Genomic DNA, 10,565 nt, shown 5'->3' on the forward strand with positions numbered 1-10,565 from the left:
AAACACCACAGGAACACATAACACCCAAAAGCGTTCACAAGTGTTGGAATCCACACGCAGTGTCGACCCCAGTAAATGTAGGCCCTACAATGGCCACGATGATGATGATGTTAATTATTATTATTATTATTATTATTATTATTATTATTATTATTATTATTATTATTAGGCCTATTATTAAAGTGACTTTAGATTCTCTTCATTCATTTTTATGCAAATTAAACTATGATATTACTATTACGTAACAGATAGTGCAAGCTGTAACACGTAGGCTAGGCCTATTACTTCTGTCGCAATTAAAGTCACCGAAGACAGATTCTTGTTCTAAAAGGTACCTGATTCATTAATAATAATGTTATTTGCTTTACGTCCCACTAAATACTTGTACGGTCTTCAGAGACGCCGAGGTGCCGGAATTTGGTCCCGCAGGAGTTCTTTTTACGTGCCAGTAAATCTACCGACACGAGGCTGTCATATTTGAGCACCTTCAAATACCACCGGACTGAGCCAGGATCGGACCTGCCAAGTTGGGGTTAGAAGGCCAGCGCCTTAACCGTCTGAGCCACTCAGCCCGGCGGTACCTGATTCAAACACTGAGCGAACTCTTATAGGGAAGAATCAGATTCAATCTTTGCATAAGCTGCCTCGTCCCGTGCTATCAAATTCCCTACAAGAATAATTAAAACATCTAGTTTTAGGCTATGTTTGTCCAATACTGTCTTCGCCATCTAACGTGTGTAACTTGATTAGACCGTGTTAGAAAAGGGACAAGCAGCGTCAGTACTAAGTTATATCACCAAATAGGCTGAGTAGGTCCAAATAGGCACCAAACATTTTAGGGGTTCCACAACAACGATATAAAATGACATTGCCATCAACCTTTCTCAGATTGTTTCCAAATGATAGGGAAACCAAATGATAGGGAAAAAGAAGAATCAGCTCGGTGAAACGAGATCTTTATATTAAAGACGTCAGAGAGGAAATAAAGTATCAACGTAATGGACCTATTAATAATTTAAATTACATGGGTGGTCAACGATCATTTTCGAAGTTATAACAGCTGAAAAAATTGTCACCAATCTTCAGACACAAGAAGGACTGAATTCACTTGTCGTTATAGCCACTGAATACGACATCTGTTAAAAGGTTTCCGGAATCGATTTCACCACCATAAATAACATGAATAAAAAATGTACGTTTCAAGTTTTGCTGGTTAATGTCCGGCTCCATGGCTAAGTGGTTAGCTTGCTGGCCTTTGGTCACAGGGGTCCCGGGTTCGATTCCCGGCAGGGTCGGGAATTTTAACCAAAATTGGTTAATTCCCCTGACACGGGGACTGTATGTGTCGTCTTCATCATCATTTCATCCTCATCACGACGCGCAGGTCGCCTACGGACGTCAAATCAAAAGACCTGCAGCTGGCTAGCCGAAGTTCTCGGACACATCCCGGCACTAAAAGCCATACACCATTTCATTTTGTTGGTTAATGCAAATTCTTAATTATGGATTTTATTCAATAAACTTAATAATAATTGCTAATTATTGTTTCATAATAAAAATTGATTTATTAAAATCATTGAAAATGAAAAAACCTACAACCTGTTTTCCAGTCATTGACCGGGTCAGGGATGTAATGAATGAATCATATACCGTATAGGCTATTATTACGATGGGGTCACCACTTCCAAAGTGATGTATATTAATGACTGATAGATGCTATGAAAGGAGAATGGAGAGTGTTGCAGGAATGAAATATGACAGGGAAAACCGGAGTACCCAGAGAAAAACCTGTCCCACCTCCGCTTTGTCCAGCACAAATCTCACACGGAATGACCGATTAAAATCATTCATATGTCAAATTAAAAAAAGCACTGGGAGAAAATTTACGAGTAGGGGAAAATTTGTAGCGAATATTATCCTCTAAGTTCATACTAAAACCGCGGGATTAAATTCGGCGCTGAGACACGTAGAGGGCAATTTGTAGCGAGGGTTATCGTTTACGATCGTCCTAAAACCATTGGACTGTAACGTGTTATTGGTAAACTGTTGATAAATATCTGATATTAACTAGTTAAGGAATCTGTATGACAATGTGTTGCTTGTCTTCGGGGTCTTACACAATGATCCTAGCGGTACTTCCATATCACTCTATATGTCTTAATAATAAAAGAAATGTGTGGTTTTCGGTGTGAGGTTGAATGCACTGACGACCACGATATAGCCTATATCACAGCTACCAGCTCTTAACCGGTAATAATGAGGTTATTCAGGACACAACTGAATAATCAGCTGAAAATGACAAGTAGAATATGAATGTACGCCAGCGCACTGGGAGTGTGGGTGTTTCTACAAGCACGTGGTGTGTACCGCCATGGCAAATCTATTTACTGAGCGATGCGAGGCTCTATCCTAGACATCGCTTATGATCAATGGAATATCGATTGTGTGTGCTGCTTGCGATAACTGTTAGTTAGCTGAACCAATCGCGTCATGCTTGCTTAACACTTACCTGGTGATCGTGCAGCAGACAGCCTCCTGCCTCACACAGTTTATTGGATCAACTTGGACGGGAGCAGCAAGCGCTCTTCCCTATTCCCTCCCCAAAGCACACACACATTGGCCCCGCCTGCCGCCCGGCTGGCAGCCAATAGCAGCGCGCTAGGCAAAGTGGGCGGGACGACTGCGTTGTGCTGGCGGCTGGCTCAGGCCTGCCAGTCTGTAGTGAAATGTGTCTAGCCATGGACGAAGGTAGCCGCCTGCTCCTGGGCTACAGGGAACTCCACGAGGTGCAAACGGACGGTCCAACCCATGCTGGGGACTCGCCGCTTGATCTACGGGGAAATCATGTCACCCTCTCAGCCAGCGGAGAGTCGGACGAATCAGATCCGGATATCAATGTTGACTCTGACGACCCAGAAGATAATTCTGCAACATTGTTACGAGCTAGTAACAGCATTGCGGACTTCCACCGGCATTTCATTAGCAGTAACAGTACGCCGCAAGCACCAGCATCTCCCCGTTCAAACACAGTGACAGTTGCGGAAGAAGAGACCGGTCCAGCTTCGCCTCCTGAGCAGGCCAAGAAGACGCCGTCATCAGCGCAGGTGAAGCCACCCTACTCGTACATCGCGCTCATTACCATGGCAATCCTGCAGTCACCACATAAGAAATTAACCTTGAGTGGCATATGTGAGTTCATCATGGCGAGGTTTCCGTACTACCGCGAGAAGTTCCCTGCTTGGCAGAATTCTATCCGACACAATCTGTCATTAAATGACTGCTTCATTAAAATTCCACGTGAACCTGGGAATCCGGGCAAAGGTAATTACTGGACTTTGGACCCAATGGCAGAAGACATGTTCGACAACGGTAGCTTCCTGCGGAGACGGAAACGCTACAAGCGACAGCCGCCGGACTTCCTCATGAGGGACCACCACGCAGCCGCAATGGCGGCCTCTTTTCTGAACCCGGACCCCTACCATCCACATCTTCTGGGGCCTCATCATCCACTTCACACGGGACCATACCCGTACTTGGCTCCTCTACCTCCAGCGGTGCCTCTACTGCCGCCCTCAGAGTTGGCACGACTTTCACTAGGACCTCTCGGCCTGAACCTATTGTCGGTGCCGCCTCCACAACCACCCGCAGCGGCGCGTCTGCCCTGCAAACCCGTCCCCGTCAGTCGCAACACCACCATCACCAAGACGTCGTCGTCCTCCGCGGCCAGCAAAAACGGCTTCAGCATCGACTCACTCATCGGTAAGGTGAGCAGCACCGCAGCTCCCAGTAAACCGACGCCTCTACCGTCGCGTCTTGGCTCGCTCGCCCTGGCGCAACTGAAGGCAAGACCCGGCCTTCAGGTGGTGGAACCCAGCGCCCCGGCGTCGGTATCTACCGCCGTCACCCGCAGTCTGGATTCGGCATTCTCACCGCTGGCGCCGGCAGCTTGGGCCAGGTGAGACTAGGGCGATAGCCGCCAGTAAATAGCTCTCAAATGGAGGACAAGGAGATCATTTGCATGTTGTTATTCTCTCGTTCTAAATGTTTCTTTTTTAATATGTTCGTGAGTATTATTATTTCTCTTTATGACGACGCATAAGAGAATTTAAAAACGTTTCTTATCTCTCTGTTACTTAATTAGCATCACTACTATCCCGTAACTTGCTAGAAACTTTTATCGAAGATTTATTATATAATTTTTGAAAAATGGTGTGTTATTTTTCTAGTTCTACATTATATGGTGCGTACTATTCACTCCACTGTGTCCTAGTAACAAATAACTTAAAGCACCGTATTCATATTTGACTGTAAGTAGGTCTCATAAAGCGTGCTATGATTCTGATGCTGCGTAATATAATTACTTGAGGTACGTTGCATCTTGTGTGTTGGTAGGAACACAAGCATCTAGGCCCTACACTCAGGGTTAGCTCTGCGGTATTTCACTGTCTATAATATATCTCATTCAATTCTAGGTCGAGATCTATCATCAGTGGCGATGAATATAAAAATGTTTAAAATTAACTAAGGTGTTAATAATAAAATATTTCGGTCTCTAGAAATATCAAGTGATATTACGTATGCATAAATGTTCCCAGAAATTCGATGAGAATACGTAATTACTGAGGACACTTTAAAGCATGCGGCTCTTGTAAGATGTGCGGGAACGGCTAAAAGAAAACAGTCCAACAATTTATATTACAGACATTACTAATCACATACAAGTCCAATAACTGCAAATGTGATAAATTTAGTAACACCGAGAAATAAAATACTGTATTTTGGACTTAGAATTTCGTTGGTTTCAGATGTGAGGATGCAGACTGAACTCCTTGTGGTCTCTTAATTTGTGAGCTAATTACCTACGTCGAGTTGCCGTAGTCACTTTCATTCTTTGTATGTAACTGAGTTCTAGACATTCTCGTCTCTAGCTTACGTGATCTCAAAACTATGTCGCCTGGAGCTGATTGTTTTGTTGTTGTTTCTAATTTATACTGTAAGAATATTCCAGGGTATTCGATATATAGGCTCAGGCTGATAGTTTCGAACTATCTGGTATTGTCTTGTTCAATTAAGAATTTTGCAGTCTATTGCACAAGCTGTTGGGATCACGTGACCTCTGAACCAGCGAGTGTTTGACGGACGGACAGCGCAAGTGATCGGGTTGTACAATGTGTATTTAGGTAAATGTTCGTGTACATAGCTATGTGAATGTGAATATTTAAATAGAAGAGAAACATTGAACATATTTTCAATGCTCAAATATGGTCAGCGATAGTCTTTTTGCAATATTAATTTTATATGTGGTATGCGGCATATCATGCTAGTCTTTTTTTCTTAATATGTCACTATGACAGCTGGTGTTCCGTAGGGCATTTTCTTTCAAATATTCAGAGAGAACTCTCAAAGAAACTGCAATAAACGTTATATAAAGTGGAGAGTCTCATGCGGAATATTGGTGTTTGTGGCTGTGGATAGTATGAAGCGAACTTCTATGTGTAGAGCCAGTTAATTTTATGTGTACACCTTACATGTCGCATACCATGGAATGAATGTGTGTGTTTAGCCGTGACAGAGAGAGTCGTCTTCGCTACCTTTATAAATATATGTACAGCCTTTGTCAGTATTATTGTATCTATTGTAAAGACTGCTACAATACAGTACAAGACACTATATTTTTGTTCTTATGTGTCTGCACAATCCACCTACTCCTTCTTACATTAGGTGAACATCTTAAAGTTTCTTTAGTACTATGATCAAAACAATGTTCTCACTTTTTCAAGTCAACTTTGAACATGTGTACATAAACATGAGGCTTTATATGATTCTATGGAAAAAGAATGCGCTTTTATTACATTCAGCTCAATATTCGCCTGTGTAAAAAGTGTCTATATCTTGAATTAGCTTCATAGCCTTGTAATTTGTGCAGCACTATTCAGTTACTATTTTAAATCTACTCTAAAATAAATGAGCGTTCTGCTAAGACACGAGGATGGTTTAGCAGTCGTTATAAACTTTTGACAGAAAGAGATAAAAATAATCTTATTTATATTGAATCACTACCGATGAAGGAGTCTTTGCACATGAGCAAAAAATTGAATATGATTATTTTTCACTTGAATTTAGTATGTGTTAATTATCAGTCAGAACGCTGTTTCCGGTCAACCTTTCTGAATGACACTTTACCTATAGGTCCATCAAGCCTTGTTGGCAGTTGCGGACAAGATTTGGTTCTTATTATGACTCCTCGGAATTCTTTTGAATCTCTAAAATCTAAATACTACTTAAAATAAAGTTGGTGGAGGTAGGAAATAGCGAGACAGCGCGGCGGCGGCATGCACGGGGCACGAGCGGTAAGTATAGGCTGTTTCCTGTGTACTTGGACCATTGCATTGTTTACTTGCGAGTTATAATTGTTATATCTTTGCACTAATCGCAACTCCTTTGCTTCATGCTGTGTTCTATTTCAGCTAACCTGTTTTAATGGGCAGTAGGAATTTTAGGACCCATCATCAAACATCGGTGATTAATTTCAATCGTCTTATATTGATGTCGGACATTTCTTTGGCTTATTTATATTATGTTTTTGCTGTATTTGAAGAGTGTAACTTCTAGGTTTGACGGTCAGCGGCCTGTCTGACGCGAGACTGACACATAGCCTAAGGGAAGTTTCAGTTTTGAAAATATTAACTGATTTCTTTAATTTCTCAGAGTTATTAGTGTAAGGCATTCATTACTACACATAGCCTAATGAATGAGTAGTAATTTCTGTGCTGAACTATCACTTTAGTTCTCAATCACAAATACATCTAGCATCAGGGTAACAGTGCTTAGTTTAGGTTAATGTGGCAAGTAGTCTGATAACATTTCTTTTGTTCCACCTGTGAGTTAAATTTAGTAACTCCCAGAAAATTAGTTTAGAAACGTGCGTAAGACGTACAAATTAATGTAGCCTACAATTTTCATTTAGAAGTACAAAACATGCCCATTTAGGTTGCTTGCCACAGTCAACGTTCACACTAACTTGTTAGCGTATAAGTGAATAAATTTACTTATATATATATATATATATATTATTCGGTGTCTGCAACGTAACATTTACTGTGAGCAAATGTTATAAAGTTAACTCGTATAAGCTTACCTGTTCTGAAACGAAATTACGTAGGCCTGTATCGTTTTGAATGTTGATTGGGGAAAACCTAGACAAGTTCACTAATGCAGTGTAAACCTACTTGTGTGATTTGGTTAATTTTATCTTTCTACTCTTTTGAGTATAAATATAAGCAGTAGACTAAGTCAGTAGACAACAAGCGCGTTGTATTCCGTCATATGGCATGATACAAGTTATATCCATTTCTGTTCTCGTGTTTACACCAAGTAACTTGACATTGCAAATCCATGAGTTATTGCAGGTGTCTGGATATTTAGCGCTTTCTCCCAAAAACGATGTTTTGAGACATAGTCTACGCATTTTTCACATAGGCCTACAGGCTATCTGAATTCTCTCTGAATGATAGACCCATCAGTAAGCCACAACACTGTTTTGATATTACGCGATACAATTTCATTTGAACCAAAAAGTGCCATAAAAGTACGGGATATGTTTTTTGATTGACTTCGTCATTGGAAGATGTTCAAGAACTAAGTTTTACTTCTCGTTAAACTAGCATAGTTCCATAGTTGTAATATTTCTTGGTTTCCGGCAACTGGCAGTTATAACTATAGACCCTAACTCAGGAGTTAGTGCCTCAAAAATTCAGTATTAAATTAACTTGTGAAATCAAAGATATTAATTTTTAATTTTAATGTAGGCCTAAACTTCTCAGTCTACTGAATTACGTCTAAGTGCAATATTTCAATCTTCATTTTAATAACCTATGAGATTATCGAAAGACTGTTAACTCTTTGGGCGGAAAGTAAAGGAATTGCATTACCTTTATCACGTTATTGAAGTTAGTTCTTACGTTCTGAGCGAAATTCTATTGCAGATTCTCGGGGATATTTACAGACAATATATACTGGCACTACAGATAATTCAAAGAACTGGAATAAATTGGAAATACAACTAAAATATGCAAATTGCATTTAACATTAATCTATGAACCCGTGTCTTACAGCGTCGTTCCAGCGTGTTTTGTGAATTTCTTTGTAACAATCTTGCATATTTAGCACTTGAGGGGATACTGTTTTATGAAGTTATCGATTACTGTGATTGGTTTTGTTTTTACACACGGCTGTAAGAACGTTTTATAATGATAGCACTGTAAAATCCGCTTGTCAAGTGTAACGCATTCTAATGTTGAGAAATTTGAATACCTGATGATATTCTGGCAGTACTAAGGAATACACCGTAACTTCACTTCACCGCGTTCTGGACGGTGTTCCAAATGTTGAAATTAAGAGCAAGGCCCGGTTATATTTTACTTATGAGTTACACACCTACCGCTCTTGAGAAAATCCTTTACGGAATATCAAATGTTATTTCTGACTTCTCAATCGGCAGCGTGCAAAATAAACCGTGGCTGGGAGGATTAGGATCGTGTCTTGGATAATTAGGCGAAATCGTCACTTAGGCCTACCAAACAATAATTCTTAAATGAAAATCAATAAATTTTTATTGTTTCACCGGCGATGAAATTACTCTTTACAACTTGTGAAAAAATATTTTATATTTCATTGCATCGTAAACAGATATAACATTTAATTAACGAATAATTTTAAAATTAATGTTAATGAACAAAGTAGGCTTCGAGAACTCACAAAATAGTCTGTTGACTTTCATATAGTTCAAAGGAAAATTGCCGCAATCTGCAAGCAATTTATAAAGGTGAGTACTACCGTCAACTTGTAACATACTGCAATACGCCGTAGTAGCCTACTGGAACGTGGCAAAGAAATATACTTGCTTCACTTCCTTAAGAAAGGAACTTACGCCTATTTAGCAGCTCGGTCCGACACTTGGTAACTGCTTCAGACTATTTGTTATATTCAATTAGCCCTTTTTCATCTTTAATAACTGTATTCTCCCACACACGGATAAGACACCTTAAATTATAAAGCCTATAAACTGAAACTAATAAACGACTGACTTTCAACTTCTGACTCTAGTCTAACATCAGACATGACAAAGAGAACATTACTGTTACTATTATTATTATTATTATTACTATTACTTTTATTGGCATTCAATGAAGGCAGTTATCTAGTATGACATTTTGTCTAGTTTATAAGAGAAGAGCTGTACGACCTTCAGAACTACAGACATACATGACAATGCATAGGCCTATTCATAGTCTAATATTATTAGAATATTCTAAATTTAATTTCGAGGAATATTCGGTACCCTGGTCTTATGGTTTTTTTATAATTATAATACATTTTTCACAAAAGTATTCAAGCTGCTTAGGATTTTTCAATCGTGAAAGTACCAGCCTTTCATCGAAATGACGAGCCTAATTCCACACTGGGACGAAAAGCTGGTAATTTCACGATAGAGACAGCCTAAAGCAGCTAGAATACTTCTATAATAACTTATCGGTAAACAGTGAAATTAAATTACCGTAATATGGTTCTCTTCCAGGAACTTAATTTTAAAGATAGTTTCTGTTTCCTGTAGAGGTATAAACTCTTCTCACAATGACTGCCAATGCTCTCTGATTACCTGAGTTATTGTGGTGTTTGTACTCGCGTTTAAGCTCTTCATCTGTAGTTAGTTATTGATTTGAGCTATGCATGAGGAAGTAATCCCGGTACTTAAATTAAGGCAGGTTGTTATCTGAGTGTTTGCCTGGTGCTCGTGTGAGCGTGTAAGAATCAGCTTGCGTCTCTTACACCACTCATCTGTGAGGTAGGACTGCATAGTTAACCTTATCCCGATCCCCATTTTGTAACGTTTTTCGCAGACAATAAAAAATGAAAACTGTAACATTCGTTAGTGTGATAAATTTCTGGAATTGGACAAATTAATTGTAAATATTAGTAGGTTTGTCTATATTATTATTATTATTATTATTAGTCTATTATTATTGCTGCAATTCGTTGTAGATGTTAATTTTTCGCAGGTATTATATTATTCTACTCAGGAAATGTTAATTTATATTGTGTTTTACAACATATATTTTATGTACAGTAGGATAGCACAGTACCACAGTAATTTGTTTGCCTCTTTTTTAAATTGAGTATTCAAATATTCTTATTTTATGTTATTTATGTGTCTCACTTGTTAAATGTAAGACAGGGACACGTGTCCCTAACTTTGCCATAAGTTATCTATCTAGAATATGAATGTCATTATCACACGGGGAACTACTCGCATGATGGAAACTGAAGGACAAAGATGTCATGAATAAGAAATATTGCATACGATATGTCGATAAATGTCAACCCTTGGAGCTTCGAACAAAGGTAAAGGGTTGGTTTACGGACACATATAAGTGAACTGGTGATGGCTTCTTATAATTTCGGGACTTTGGATAGAATATTCATGGGCATCAGTTCTTTGCACGCACTGGGTGCGTCATTGAGGTGTTTATGCTGACAAATTAAAGTGAATCGAGACCGCTTTTGCC

The 10,565-nt window shown here is 39.3% G+C and overlaps 1 protein-coding gene across 1 annotated transcript; it reads left to right on the forward strand.

Moving 5' to 3' along the window:
- Positions 1-2,714: 2,714 nt before the first annotated feature.
- On the forward strand, positions 2,715-5,658 carry LOC136864948 (forkhead box protein D3). Its single transcript, XM_067142356.2, has one exon. The coding sequence runs from the start codon at positions 2,727-2,729 to the stop codon at positions 3,957-3,959; it is 1,233 nt and encodes a 410-aa protein (XP_066998457.2). The 5' UTR covers positions 2,715-2,726; the 3' UTR covers positions 3,960-5,658.
- Positions 5,659-10,565: the final 4,907 nt, after the last annotated feature.

This window comes from Anabrus simplex, chromosome 2 (assembly GCF_040414725.1).
Source record: "Anabrus simplex isolate iqAnaSimp1 chromosome 2, ASM4041472v1, whole genome shotgun sequence".
Taxonomy (NCBI): domain Eukaryota; kingdom Metazoa; phylum Arthropoda; class Insecta; order Orthoptera; family Tettigoniidae; genus Anabrus; species Anabrus simplex.